Source organism: Panicum hallii, chromosome 3 (genome assembly GCF_002211085.1).
Source record: "Panicum hallii strain FIL2 chromosome 3, PHallii_v3.1, whole genome shotgun sequence".
NCBI classification, from domain to species: Eukaryota; Viridiplantae; Streptophyta; class Magnoliopsida; order Poales; family Poaceae; genus Panicum; species Panicum hallii.
Genome location: NC_038044.1, coordinates 63,381,495 through 63,396,918, shown reverse-complemented (window position 1 = coordinate 63,396,918; position 15,424 = coordinate 63,381,495). Strand labels below are relative to the sequence as shown.

Below are 15,424 nucleotides of genomic sequence, written 5' to 3'. Positions count from 1 at the left end.
AGGAAAAGATATTGCTGATATGCATGTACCAATTTCAATTAATGAGAAAAAGATATGCAATATCATAAACCAGAGAATCTCCATTTCAATTATTGGGGAAAAGAAACATAGCATGCAATATCATAAACGTGCAAATATCGCAAAATCTTTCCTTTTTTTGTGAAGACATGCATGCATAGGTTTCAAACTTTCAATTCATGGTGGCAAATATATGTATCTACAGCAACTTCTCCCTCCAACTTTGACTCATTTATTTTTGTGCCGGGCGTATGGATTCGAAACGAATGCAGTGTGCCGGTTGCTCCCAATTTTCGTACTACTTTCCCTCCTCTTCTCTGCTGGTGTGTGGGCGTGGCGTCTCAGTTTCGTCTGGTCCTAGCCCACTGGCGCTAACGCAAGCCCAAAGCCAAACATGTGTGCTCCCTGCCTTTATATCCTTCGCATCCTTTCCAAGAGACACCTCATATCATACAGCACCAAAGCTAATTGTAACTGCAATCTTCATCTTACTGGCCCCCATTTACAGTTTCCCTCAAGTTTCGAATTCAGAATGTAAATTACAGGCAAACAAGCACTAGCTAACTGATATTCTGAGTGGAAAGAAATGGAAGCTTGTTTAAAAAAAAAGTTACTGCACAACATCGGTGCTCCTTAGAAAAACGCATGAAGGTGAAAATAAAGAGGAGAAACTGAGGCTCTTATGTCTTCTCCTTCATGTTGTCATTATGACTTTTGGAGAGCACAAAGCCATGGCGTTCATCCTTGCTTTCAGGCTGTGCCAAAATTTGACCATACGTCAGATGAGACTGGCTCTAGTAACAGTGCCCACTTTATGTCTTTTTCCAGGTTTTCTACAAGAATGGCATAACAGTTGAAACAAGTACATGAACATGAGGACGGCATTTCATTAGAAAAAATTATGTTACAAGCATGATGTCCCAATTATCCACTCAATCCAACGCCCCATCCGTGTTGGAACGGGAGGTCGATTGGGGTTCTTGCAGGAAGAACTTCGTCTAGCATTCGTGGTCCTTTTACAAAGATCAGGAGAGAGAGGGGTGATTCAGTTGAGAGGCTAGAGAGGTGGCTGATGGATGCATTAGGGTTTGCGTCTCCGTCGGTGTAGAGAAAGATGGTGGCTTATATTCGGATGGGAAGCTGGTGATAGCAGAGAGAGGTATTTATAGCCGCCGCAAGATGACCTATCGTCATCGGCGCATAGATGGATGACTATGAGGGATTTTATAATTTGGCGGCATTGGGTGGATTTCATTGAATGACGGATGAGGTAGGATGCATAATGGAATCAGGTTGGCTGTGGGTGGACCGTTCTTTGGCTAGCGATACTGGCGTCATCGGCCAGGATTGGATGTTGGCACTCGACACACGTCATCTTGTAGCCAAATCTACAAAAGAAAGAAAAACAATTTCATCTTTTTTTGGAAAAGAGAGAGAGAGAACATATTGACCACCTAGAACAACTGCCTTCACCTCGTCATCATATTCAGCTAGAAGTTTTACCATCTCAAGAAAATTGCATTGGTTTTTTGATCCTTAGAATCATCATGTCCACGGAAAGCACAAGCTTAGAACGCTAACCACTTGACAGTGTCAATTGTTACTCTTAACCGAAACCTATTCCGCTTGACATCTTCAGTTAATCGCTTCACCACCGCTCTTTTAAGCTGCCTACTTGGTTGAATCTTCAAACTATTATAGCATATAACATTGTAACAATGAACAGAGTTACTATCTTTTCCCATGTGAGATATAAATACATAATCTTTTCCTTTCACTCTTTTTCCAAGAATTAAAACCCTTCACTATAAACACATATTATCCAATCCTTCCAGATGGTTTCTTAGAAAATAAATAGTAAGGAAAGCAAAATGCCGCATCTTTTGCAGGAGAGTATTCTAACCAAGAAAACTATTTGAACCAATGTGATTAAAAACAACGCCGATGAGACTTGGGACCAGAATATGAATACTTATCCTTCATAAACTGGAACGAGCCATGCATGATGTATATTCCTCAAGCTTGATCTTGTTCATCAATAGGATAGATCCAAATTTAACAACGTAAACTAGAATCACATTCTACAATAAGAACATAGCATCTGAATTTAATCTCTGAACTTTGAGTGGAGCTGGAGCTAGATCTTTTTCTAATTTATTTTCTTCTAATTGAGGATTTTGATCAACCATATCATTATCATTTTGCCCTTCCACAGATGGCTTCTTGTAGAAAGAAAAGAGTGTAGTCTTTGTTTAGGTTTTGCATTGGTTTCCTACAGGCATTTGCTCTAATTTCAATAAAAATCCTATCCTATTATTGGATCAAGAAAATAGAACTTGCAGACTTGCTTACATTGGATTGAGTTGGAGGAACATGCTCAGCTACCTCAGCAGCATGAGCGGCCGCCGAGGCGCCGTGCAGTCTGCGGCATGCTCGGCTTCCATCGTGGCAGCGCCGCCGCGGCCGCCTGCCTGCCCGCCGTCGCCCGTCGATTGGTGAGTGGCGTGATCAGCGATGGCAGGGAGCAGCCGGAAACGAAACGTCGCGGGAGGCGGCAGCAGGTTTGCAGCAGATTGAAACGAAAACGAAGCGCCGTCGCGGCAAGCGATCAAAGGAATCAGGCTGCCTTAGGTTTCTGAACCTGTTTTTATTTTTAGAAAGTAGAAGCTGAAATAAGGAGGTTCAGCTTTTCTGCAGCTGCTTTGAAAAAACTGTTTTTTTATAGTACAAATTTGAAAGCAGGTTGTATACTGCTTTTGCAGCTTTTTCGAATTTGTGAAAACTACACACCTATTATTGATCACATATATACCCTTTCAATTCTTTTTTATATATAAAAAATAAAAATTTTCATATATAGAAAAATAAAAATAAAAAGAATAAAAAAAGTTAATTCTAAATATTTTCATATATATATAAAAATAAAGATTTAAAGGAAAAATAATTTGGTCATCACAAAGAAATATTGTATACTGTCAATTTGCATAAAGATAATATATAGCTTTTTTACAGTCGACAACTCACAGCAGTTTGAACCAAATGACTTTCAGCTTTTTCACAGCAGGCATCTCACAGCAGCTTTTTCACAGCAGGCATTTCTCAGCAGCTTTTTCACAGCAGATATTTGATAGCAGTTTTTTCACAGCTCACAGCTGAACCAAACGCACCCTCAGCCAATTAGGGAAACACAGCTAGGCTTCTGCACCGTCTTACCCCTATCGGCTTATGGGCTAACAGAGGGGTACTAATTTTCTTTTTTTTGGGGGGGGGGAGGGGGGGTGTGAGTTGGGGGGGGGGGGGGGGGGGGGGAAGGGGGCGGGGCGGGGTGGCGCAGTTCCGCCACTGGTCTGGATCTACACCGGAACAGGTAACCTTGGATGCTTCCTTGTCTCTGAAGAGCTTTAATAGCTTTGACAAGACGTGGTAATAATATATCTTTTTATCACAGACAAGGCGCACTTTCATGGATGACATGCTTGGAATTGAACCACTCGAAATCCATTATCCATTTGCACTTGACAAGCCAACATCATCCTCGATCAAGCTAACCAACAATACAGAAGATTATATTGCTTTTAGAATTTCTACGTCAAGCTTACTTCAGAGCACCAGAGTGCATCAGGTTCTAACAGCTTCGGATATTACTGAAGACATATTCGACGAAGAGCTGCATAAAGTGGTTGATGAGGTGAATTTACCATTTGTTTTTGACGCGCAGAAATAACTGAAGAACCCTGCAAGGATTTGTCAGTTTCTCACGGCCCTCAAGTATACCAGCGGCGGATCCAGGGGGTGCGAGCTGCTGCACCAATGGAGATATAGGAAGGATAAGAGAGAGAGAAAGATGAAGAAAAGAAGAAAAATAGAGAGATAGAGGAGGAAGAAGGAGCTCAGCCCTCCCAATAATTCACTGCATCCGCCGCTGCCCTGAACTACTGTTGTGGCTCAAGAAGCGAAGTAGTCTGCGCTCCGCCGGTGCCGTTCCTCTCCTCCAGCTACATCAGTGCTATTATTACCATTCCCCACTCCGATTTGTCGCCTGCTATTCTCTGATTTAACAGCCGCAAGCTCCCGTGACTCCGTAGTTCTCCAATATGTCTCTTTTGTTGATGAATCAAGTTCTACCGTTAACTTCTGTTGATGAACCTAGCTCACGAGCTTACCAAGCCAGCTCGAGTTTTAACGAGCCAAGCCGACCTGGTTTTTCTGCTCGTAGAGCTGAGCCGAGCCAGCTCCAGCACATTATCCACCTTTAAACTACATGAGGCTATATATATATATTGATTAGTATATAAAAATTATATATTATACACTATATCTATATTATAATAATATTGTATGTGTTTGTTAAGAAATTTTTTTCTATTTCACTCGCCAAGCGCTAATTCTAGATGGTTTCGAACCCTTAACTCAACGTACGATCCTTCGAATTCTGATTGACAGATCAAAGAATTATAGTTTGCTTTAATAACAGTAGAGATAGAGATTCGGGCTAGAGATCAGAAGAGAAGACGGGTGATTCGGGCTAGAGAGGTGGCTGGTGGGGGCATTAGGGTTTGCATCTCCCTCGGTATAAGGAAAGACGATGGTTTGATGTAGGCATACACGATGTATATATTCGGATGGGGGCTGGTGATAGTAGGAAGAGGTATTTGTGGCCATCGTATAATGATCTACTGTCGTCGGTCATCAGCGCATGGGTACATAACCTTGAGGAATTTTATAGTTTGATGGTGCTGGGTGCATGTTATGGGAGGACAGATGAGTTAGGATGTCTGATGGGATCAGGTTAGCAGTAGGGATGGACTGTTGTTTGTCTAGCGATACTGGCATCATCGGTAAGGATTGGACGTCAGCACACGTCATCTTGTAGACACGTCTACAAAAGAAAAGGACAATTTCATCTTTGGAAAGAAAAGAACATATTGATTATTTCGGGTCTCGGGCCTCACCAGATTGGGCCGCAACAGGTAGGGCCCAAAAGCCAAAGCCCAAAGCACATTGACGGTTTGACCTCAAAAAACTCGAACTGCCGCTCAGACCGCCGCCTTCTACCTCTCCGTCCGAGCCGGCGCCGTCGAACCCGCTCCCACCCCCCACCAACCCACCGGAGCGTCCACTCCAGCGGCGACCCACCGCCGCCGCAAGAACTCCTCGTCCGTCTTCGCCGTAGCCCTCCCCCGCTTCACCGGCCTTGGATTGGCGTGGGGCGGGGATCCGTCCCGATTTGTTGGTAAGGAACCCTTACTCCCTCGGGTGTTCTTTTCCCCCAAACCGTGGATTGCTCTGCGGGATATTTGAACTGATAGGGGAAGTCGAGTCAAATTCTTTATCGTTTTCGGTCACTTGTTCTACGGGAGATCTGGGGCCTGGCGCGGTTTCTTGCCTCATGTTGGTGCGCCAATCGAATCCACCCTCGACGGTTCTTGACTTGTTCAGTTCGATTGGTCTCTCTTTCTTCTTCCTCAGCGCGCGCAAGATCGATCGTTCTCAGTGTAGGAGGCGTATCTATGGACTTGCAAAGCGCGGGTGCCGTTTATTTCGAATTTCTTGGGCGGGTTCAAATGAGGTTTTTGGGCTTAGCCATGCTCCGCGGGTGGTGCCAATGAGGAGCGGCAGGTAATTAACCGGAGATTTTGCGTCCATACTCTACCGGATGATTCCGGCACCATTTCTTTGAATGCCTGATCGAAATTTTTGTTTTTGAAAAAAAGTAGCATCATATCGCTCTCTACATAGTTAGTTTTTGCTCTAACCAAATTAACGCCTAACTGGCTTCCTCGGAATAGTCGCCAGTTCTGTGCTGTGTGCTCTACTTCTTGTTATGAGCATGCTCTGCATATATTTTCTATTGGGCGGCAAATCAACTGGAAACTCTGAATAAATTTGTGTTGTCGTTTTGGTATGTTTTAACTGAAGAAACGGTCACACATAGATTTGCTTATTCATTTATTTGCTCCCCAGAAATGCATACAGCGTTTACTTTTGCTGACAACTCTTCTTTTTTGTTTCTTGAATGAATCCAGTGTATGCAATGTCTAGAAGTGTTGGAGTGGCTGAATATCAAGAACTGGATGTTTCTACTATGGATCCCATCAGCCACCAGCCTGCCTTCAGAGGCTTGAAACTGTATGTGAAAGATCTTGATTCGAACACACTCCCTCCATTTCTTGCCCGTGTGTGCTCCCCTGACAAGCCAACCTCATACTCTGAGGAGGAGATCCTATGCATTTTTGAGACTGCCGCAGAAGTTCATGGCCGCAACATTGTACCACACATTGGACAGATTATTTCAGCAATCATCAGGATTATGTCATCAGGGTGTTTGCATAGTGCTGGTTGCTCCAAGGTGGTTTGCACATTATCCCGCTATGGCATTGATCCTCTGGGTAGGGAAGAAGAGAAAGCTGAGATCATTAGCTCCCTTTGCTATTCCTTATCAGATTGCTTGATGAACACCAACAAGAGCATCTCTTCTGGTTCTGCTCTTTGTATCACTGCTCTTGTCCAGTCCAACAATTGGCAATTCGCATCCAATGAGTTGGTCAATGGTGTCTGCTTGAAGGTCTCGGGGGCTGTAGAGGAGGTTCACTGTCACACTGTTGTGCACTTAAGCTTGGTGGTTGCTCTGTCAAAATATAATCCTTTGACACTTGAGCCTTATGGGCGATCATTGATAAGATCAGGTTTGCAGATATTGGATCATAGCACTAAGGCTAGCAATTCTCGGATGATTATGTCATCCATTCAAATGATACATTCCATCATGAAAACGTTGGATGTGAGGATGATATCTTCTGAGATCAGCAGCATTATCCAAGCTTTGGAGCAATGCCAAGGTGGCTATATTCCAGATATCTGCACTGCAGCTTCTCAGGCGGCTGAGACTGCTAAGCTACTTGAGAGGCAGGAGGAATGTGGAGACCACAAAAAATTTAGTCCGTTGGTAAACTGTAGTGGGAGGCATAGCAGGAATGGGTCAAATTCTCCACTTGATGATGTGGATATTAGAGACAGTGGTTCTAGTGAGTCTCCTTGTGAGGTGCAATCTGTTCGTTCGTTTAATGACTTAGATTCTCAGCTGCCAGTTGGACAGTGTGATGATATTCTTGGAAGTACACGTGCAAGGCGGCGCCTTTGGAGTAGTGGATCTCACTTTTCACATGGAATGTCCAATGATGAGTTTTTCCACATTTCAGCACCTGATTGTTGTGATACTATGGGTATAATAGGACAATCTAATTCTGCTGGTCTTGTTAAGGCAAGTAGGAGGTGCTCAGATGTGTTGACAGGAGTTGATGACCAATGCCCTACTTGTTTAACACCTCGAGCTACTAATCAGGTATATGACAGATCATCATTTAAACTGATCAATTTTAGATCTTTGATATACTTACCCTTTGGAATATTGTCTGTATTTATGTTATTCCTTGAATGATACTGAAAATGATCACTTTGAATTTTGGTGCAGAAGCAACTGATGTTTTCATTTTTCTTTTGTATTGATAAGCTTTTTTTAATATTTTGCAATAAATATCGTCTACATCTTGTGGGTGGGGCCATGGTAATTCTATAAATGTGCAAATATTTGTGTCCGGTGATGTTCATTTTTTCACAACTTTGGTTTGCACAATGAAGTTTGAGAGTATTACAGAGTTTGTAGATTAAAGTGATTCATAGTTACTTTTACGAACCCCAGGTGTACAGGCGTCAAGCTTTGTCGACTCCAAGGAGGCAGGTCTACTCTTTCACCTCTTGCAGTGATTCAGAAAGAGAGAGCCACCGCTTACCTAAAAGTCTAGCTTTTAGGCAGATACAGTACCCAGATCATCTTTTGTTTCAAAAGGATGGTGATCTTGAAGAAAGGATAGGCTGCTGCAAGTCAATTCAACAGAGCAATCAATGCCATGCACAAAGTTCTGACTTGCTGACCGAAGACCTGAAGTTCCCAACCAACAGCAGGCGTTCTGATAGTGCACGGACTTCATGTGAAGAACGCCACGCTGCTGCTGCTGAGTATCAAAAGATGTGTGGAATGAAGAAAAGAGAAACAAACTGTCTTAGCGGTCGATTAATTGCTTATGTCTGGGCTGTGTTAATCGTTGCTTTGTTGTTAGCTTGGTGGAAGCAGCATCCTAGTAATGAGCTCTATTTTGTACCTACATAGCATCTGTCTATGTGTAAGAAGTTCTTTTCGTTTCTGTGGCATTGTACCTGGTGCATCAAGCCACTGGCTTTCAGGAGTTGTATGATGTCGTACCATATACAGATCTGTCAGTATACATGAGAATGCTGTAGATTGGTCCTTAGGTGGAAATGAATCAACTGTTTCAAAGCTGTGGAAATTGGTTGAAGTTCTGTTGGTGTGCTTGTCTGTGCTTCGGAATGTGGTTTGAGGAGGTATGATGGCTGGACCTTCATTGTGATTTGTGAAAGCTAGCAATTATGCATGCTGATTGCTGAATCTTCAATCGTGTTAATTTCATCATTTGACAGAGGGAACATCACTATCAGCATACTTGCTGAATCTTTGTAAAGGGCATAAGGTGTTTATTTGTTTATATTACGAATACACAAGCAATTTTCCAGTTCACCCACTAATATTTGTTTGCATGTATGATGACATTTTTCAGCCATTGGCAATTGGTAGCTAGTCAATATATTAATTGTTTTAGTTTGTACTTTGAGCCTCCCGTGGATTCTGAACCTGGTAATTAATCAGCATGCGTTTTGTCTTGGTGTTGCTGCTCGAGGTCTGACCTTGATGGCACCGTTCTAAAGTATATGCAGTACACACAAAGCTATGCTGTGCGCATCACTTTAGGTCAACCAGATTCGGCGTACACAACGGTAGTTAAAGATTGAAGGAAAGATGTTTGCTACGAGTTCAGGTTTGGATGCATCTTTTCAATGGAAAATTCCTAATCCTGCACATGATGGTTGTCAGGGGTCAGGGCTGCATCTGTCTATGGGAAACCTTTGGACACGGGGGAATAGTAGGGCTGTGTTAGTTTTCCAAGTTGGTATCTCTGATACTATGACGATCGATTATTCAGTCCAAATGGCTCTCAGGCTCCATGGGAAAGATTACTAAGCATCAGCAGTATTGTTTTTTCTTGGACATTAAATTATTCAGTTTTTGCTCGGGATTAAACACTCACGCTTCAAACTCCAGCCAGGAGTCAGTAAGCTTTAAATCCATTGTATTTTCCTAATGTTTACAATATACAGAAGTCTTGCATTACAACCATATAATGGTGTCAGAAAATTGATGTCACAAATTAAATGGATTAGTCATCCCAAAACTTGATGCAAGGATCAACACAGGTTTAATTGCTACAGAGTTCACCAGTTTACAGAATATTGTAGCAACTGATGGGCAAGTGCCATCTCTAAATATTGTAGCCATTTTTCTCACTGCTGTTGTCTGACACAAGTTTTTGTTCAGTCCAAACTATCCTATTAAAAGGTTCTATCCTTCAGCAATGTAAATAAGGAAAAAAATGGTCTGGAAGCTAAATATAAATTGTGATAAACATCAGCTAGGGCAGCTCTTGATTAATGCAGTGGAGTTTTCAATTTTGAACTTTGCAATACCACGCATTGCTGGCAACATCAAGGAAGATTTATCCTTTCAGCACAAACAAAAACAGGAGGAAACAAATATTCACAGTTTGTAAACACTCAGTTGCATGAAAAGTAAAAGTGAAGAAAGTGCTACAGCAATTATGATTCTGGAAACAGTGAAAAACAGAGCTTCTAGAAACTTGAAGTTCAAATATCACATATTCTGCAACTTAGGCAAGCAGTATTTAGCAGACAAAATGCATGAGTAGGAATACATCGAAGCACCATCAGAACACATTACCTAATTCTACAGATATATTTATGTTGCTAGATGCTCCTGTGCTGGAACACATTACTTGGAACATCAAATTTGACTAGTATCTCACAAGGCACAATTTTAGTGCTTACTAGCAAGTACCGATGACTCCGAGAAATAGGGAACATATGGTAAAATATTCTGACGGCCAACCCCTAGAGTGCGGAGAGTGCGCACTTCCTTGCTATCCATGTCATATGATTTCAGTTTCAGGTCCCAGTGCTGAACAAAGAAGATCATATTGTGGTCCGGGTGAATGGCAACCACATTGTAGTCATCATCTTCAACATGGCAACTCGTTCTTCCAAACAGCTGCAAAAAGGGAACACTGTGCTTCAGAACTCATTCTTCTGTATGGTAGTCCTGAAGAACCCAAATGGACAGTTCAGTCATCTGGCGAGTGTCATCTCTATATTCACTCATGTAATGCAGGTGTCCTTGGGATTGACCAACAAAAACACGATCATTAGGCTTCCACGGCCCACTGATGATCCTACACTTCTTCCCTTCCCCATCAACTGTAAGTATTAGCACTGGGCCTATACCAACAAAGTTGTGGATAATGGCAGCATGCCATGAACGAAGGCGCTTCTTGCAAAGAAAGATAAGGCCCAATCTGAACCCCACTCACTTGTCCTCTCAGACCATATCCCAGTTTCAGACGAGTAGGTGTGCACCCCTTCCAAGAATCTGTCAGCGTACGTCCAGAACTGGACCAACTGAAAGTGCGAGGACACAGCAGGATCGAAAATCAAATAGGTGAACCTGCAGCTAGAATCATCCCATGGGTGAAACAAATTAGGGTTCCAGCCGGAGTTGGGCACGGCCACCCATTGCTCGGTGGCGGGATTGCACACGATGAAGCCCAGTGAATCGTAGGTGTCTCCAGCCCTTCTGTGCCCGAAGAGGACAAGGCCGTTGCAGGAATGCAAGAGACCGAGTTCCTCAATTCCCGGCTGCTCCCCCAGGAAGGAGAAAGACGCGAGGGGCACGGATCTACCCAGCGTGTTGATGAAGCGCCCGTGGACGATGCGACCCCCCTCGCCGCCGCCATCGTCGCGGTTGCCGCAGTGTACCTCGTCGTCGCCGTCGTAGGCGTAGAAGAAGCCCTCGAGGGTTTGGGGGAGCTTCTTGCGGCGGAGGGGTTCGGCGAGGAGGTCGCGCCAGACCCTGGAGACGCACTTGAACCGGCAGAGGGATCTGGCGGGGACGCGGGAGAGGATCTCCACGATGGCGTCGTCCGGCAGCAAGGCCACCGCGGCCGCGCTCCTCCTGGGGCTGTCCATGCCGCTGCGAACGAAAAGGAGGAGCTGGAAGTGAGGGGGATGAGCGGCAGATAGGAGTGCGGCGGTCGCCGAGATGGGGAAGCTTACCGGCCGCCGGGGACGATGGGGATCGCCGGGCGCCGCCGCCCGAGCCCTCCGGCTGGGCGGCTCGACACCGTTGCTTTCTCTCGCTAGGCTCAGTTCCGAGCGTCACGACGAAGCGTGCTCCCCGCCGGCCGCCGGCGACGACTGGACAAGCCGCAGCGGCGTTCGGCGATCGCCTGAGAGAACGGGGCGAACGGGGGCATAGGGTTGGATGGTGGTTTTGTGGGCTGGGCCGCATTACAGCAACAGACCAAGGCCTACAAATGAGGCCTGAGCCCGACCCAAAATTGCACCGGGCTGAATATCTGAGCCCGAGTTTGTGCAGGTAAGGGGTTTCTCGGGCCGGGCTACCCATAATTTGGTGTACCTAGGCGCTCAAGCATGGAGTTTTTTTAAAAAAAGGGTTAAAAAATTAAAATTCGAAAAAGGGGTTGCAGCTGAGAACATTTCGAAAAATAGGTGCCTCCCGTCCAATAAACGGGCGGGATGAGACATCCCGCCCATCCAACGGGTGGGGGGTCGGCAGGGGGTCGAAATTTTTTTCACAGGACCTCTTCGCAAAAGTTACGCGACGTCCCGCCGTTCCAACGGGCGGGGTGTCTTCCGAAGGGCCTCCCGCCCGTTGGGAGGGCGGAAGGTTACCCCGAGGGGCATCTCGCCACCCCAACGGGCGGGAGGTTGCTCCGAGGGGCATCCCGCCCTTCCAACGGGCGGGATGTCACCGCCCCCCCAACTATTTAAGCCCCCCACCCACCCCTAATTCTCATAATATTCATCAAAAATCAACAAAAAAGAAAAGAAGGAGAAGAAGAGAGGAGAGGAGAGGAAGCGGCGAAGCTCTGTCACACGTCAGTTTGGAGGTATTATAATCGTATAATTATTAATTATTTTTACAAATATTTGTTAGGGTAGTTATACGTAGAATAGTTTTAAGTATTTTCAATAGCTTTTAGAAATATTCGTTAGGGTAGTTCTATTTTAAATAGTTTTGAGTATTTTTAATAGTTTTTAGATGTACTTCTTAGGGTAGTTATATTTTGAATAGTTTTTATAATTGCAATAGTTTTCAGATATATTTCTTAGGGTAGTTATATTTCGAATAGGTTTCAGTATTTTTAATAGCTTTTAGAAATATTTCTTTGGGTAGTTCTATTATAAATAGTTTTTAGTATTTTCAATTGTTTTTAGATATATTTCTTAGGGTAGTTATATTTTGAATAGTTTTTATAATTTTAATAGTTTTCAGATATATTTCTTAGGGTAGTAATATTTTGAATAGTTCTCAGTATTTTTAATAGCTTTTAGAAATATTTATTAGTAGTATTTTCAATAGTTTTTAGATATATTTCTTAGGGTAGTTATATCTTGAATAGTATTTATAATTTCAATAGTTTTCAAATATATTTTTAGGGTAGTTATATTTTGAATAGTTTTTAGTATTTTTAATAGCATTTAGAAATATTTGTTAGGTTAGTTCTATTATAAATAGTTTTTAGTATTTTTTAATTGTTTGTACGAATATGTCTTACGGTACTTATATTTTTCATGCAGATATGGCGCAGACACCGGAGCTCCTTGACGCGCACATCGACGAACGGCACAGGTCGTACCTGGCAGCGGTGGAGGGGCAAGAGCTTCACGAGTTGCGCCCTCGTGTAGCAAAAGAGTTGTTGCACCTGGACGACCGCTAGCTTGACAGGTGATACTTTATATTTTTTTACGAAACTAATGTATAGCTTGTACGATAATTGTAACCACAATGCAAAATATACAGGTTACGTGAGGCTGGTTTGCTGCCACTCGCACGTATGCTTCAGGCCGACGACGGCCAAGACGGTACCTCTAAGTTAATTTAATTGAATCATATGTGACTACCTCTAAGTTTTGAACAAATATATTTCAGGCTCAGGATCTGCACCCTCTGGCTGGGCAGTACAGGTGTCGCGATACCTGGAGGCATATCTGTTGTGGTTATTCGGCTGGACTCTTTTCTGCAACTCTACCGGCAATTATGTGGACAAGGTGCTCATGCAATACGCGCGCGCGATTGCGGATGCGGAGCCGGGCCAGGTACCTGGGTGGAGCTGGGGATCGGCAGTGCTTGCAGCCACGTACCGAGGTCTTTGCCAGGCCTGTTTGAAGACGGAGAGGACCGCCATCATCACAGGCTGCCCACTTCTGCTGCAGCTATGGTCGTACGAGCGATTCGCCATAGCACATCCCCTAATCAGTGAGGAGCCTTATCCGCCCGAGATGTATGGGATGTGGGACGAGGATAGCCCCACGATGGGTTCGCTTTGGACCGATCGACGGGTAAGTTCTGTTAAGCTCTTTAATTTACTGTTGTACGTTTCTGTATATGAGGAGTACCGATGCAGTTGTGTAATTTTGCAGATGAGCTGGGCACATCGGCAGGTCCGAAAAGCATACCCTCAGTTCGTGTCCGAATTTGATCGGATGCGGCCACAGGATGTCATCTGGACACCGTACACCGCTGCGGCTATCCAGACACGTGCGTCGCACGGGTTGTCTTCCCTCTGCACGCGTGACGAGGAGTACTGGCTGACAAAAGCCAACCTGGTGTTCGATATTCTCGTAGAGCCGTACTGCGTCGAGCGTGTGATGAGGCAGTTCGGGCGATGACAGCACTTTCCTCTCCTACCTCGAGCGTTCCAGGCCGTGCCGCGCAACGTACACGAGTAAGTTTGTGATAACTCGTTTTGTATTAATTATATATTCGTTATCATAAAGCAATGTTATCTTTCAAATGTTTGCAACAGATATTCGCGCAGGGGATATCATGCCAACGAGGTCAACTGGGTCGTCAAGATGCAGGAGTACGTAGAAGGGTGGCTTGACGCACGTGACGATGTGTGGGACGAGGGGCAGCCACACACGGAGCCGTCATACGCCGCATACCTCCGCTGGTACCTCCTTCGCACGCGTCCGTACGTCACTCTTTCACGCATTGATGACGCGGAGCATCAGCACCAGCCGACCATCTCGGACACGTATCCCTCGTACCGTGATCAGGAGCACCGTGGCGCGGTACGTCTTTCGCAACTTGAATTATTTAATCTTTTTTTTTATAAAAGATTGATAACAATATTACTCTGCATCCCATTACGTATGCAGATTGATCTGACCAACTACGCGGAGGTCGAAGCTACATCTCAGATCACGTTGCTTGAACGTGGAGTACGTGTACCGAAGTCACAGTACAAAGGCACCTTGCCTAAGATTCAAGACAACTTGATGCGAGCGTTACGTGCACTGACGTGTCGCGGCAGAGACGACGTGGGGGCCTCTAATTTATCTCATGCGTCGGCCCACGTGTACACAGCTGGCCCGTCGACCTCTGCAGCACCGCATGCAGCGTCCAGCGGTCCTGCCGCTAGTTCAAGCTGTAAGTCCTTTATAATTGCCATTTCGATCACCTTTGATTTACACGACTAATTTCGTTTCTTTTTATAGTCATGCACTCGACGGTAATGGGACCTCCTCCTGCAAGAATGGAGCCTCAGACGTTTGGCGCGTATGCTCCAGGAACGTCTCTCCCATCAGGTTCGATGCCAGCTACACCAGCTGCACCGTACTCTCAGGGCTACGCTCAGCATGCATGGTCGACGGGAGCTCCTGCGTACGATGGTCCATTCAGTGTGCCGGACTGGGACGACTGGGAGGGCGGCTCCGCCACTTGGTCAGAGCTGGTGGGCGGCGGCGCCGAGCCTGACATCATTGGTCCATCCCAGACGTATGACGCTCCAGGTGCACAGTCCCAGGATGACCCCTTCACGCCTGCACCTCCTCCGCCTCATCCTCACCGTGCTCTAGATGCATTTACGTACTCGGAGGATCACATACGCCGACGGGCTAGAACTACGGGGGGAGGACCAAGAGAGCGCGAGGTCCGGGACATGCGGGGTAGATACTCCTGATTCGGTTGACTTTTTATATTTAAACTGTTTTTGTATGATACTATTTTCTTTTTAATTGGTTGATATATCGTACTATCGTAATATTTGGATTCTACGTCGCAAAACGTTATCGTTTAACCATATTCATACGAGTTTTAGATAGAGCAATCTTCCTCGTAAAATTGAATTAAAATTTTAAATGTATACAAAAGAGTACGGCGAATCAATATTGTATT

At 44.8% G+C, this 15,424-nt stretch overlaps 2 protein-coding genes across 2 annotated transcripts; one reads left to right on the top strand and one right to left on the bottom strand.

Annotated features, from left to right (window-relative positions):
- The first annotated feature begins 5,127 nt into the window (after positions 1-5,127).
- LOC112887285 (protein SINE1-like) lies at positions 5,128-8,386 on the top strand. Its single transcript, XM_025953423.1, has 3 exons — positions 5,128-5,251; positions 6,045-7,360; positions 7,718-8,386. The coding sequence occupies exons 2-3, from the start codon at positions 6,053-6,055 to the stop codon at positions 8,183-8,185; spliced, it is 1,776 nt and encodes a 591-aa protein (XP_025809208.1). The 5' UTR covers positions 5,128-5,251; positions 6,045-6,052; the 3' UTR covers positions 8,186-8,386.
- A 1,389-nt stretch (positions 8,387-9,775) lies between these two features.
- On the bottom strand, positions 9,776-11,450 carry LOC112886253 (F-box protein At5g07610-like). The gene is made up of 2 exons (XM_025952083.1): positions 11,275-11,450; positions 9,776-11,191 (listed from the first exon to the last, which is right to left on the bottom strand). The coding sequence occupies exon 2, from the start codon at positions 11,185-11,187 to the stop codon at positions 10,441-10,443; it is 747 nt and encodes a 248-aa protein (XP_025807868.1). The 5' UTR covers positions 11,188-11,191; positions 11,275-11,450; the 3' UTR covers positions 9,776-10,440.
- Between the last annotated feature and the right edge of the window lie 3,974 nt (positions 11,451-15,424).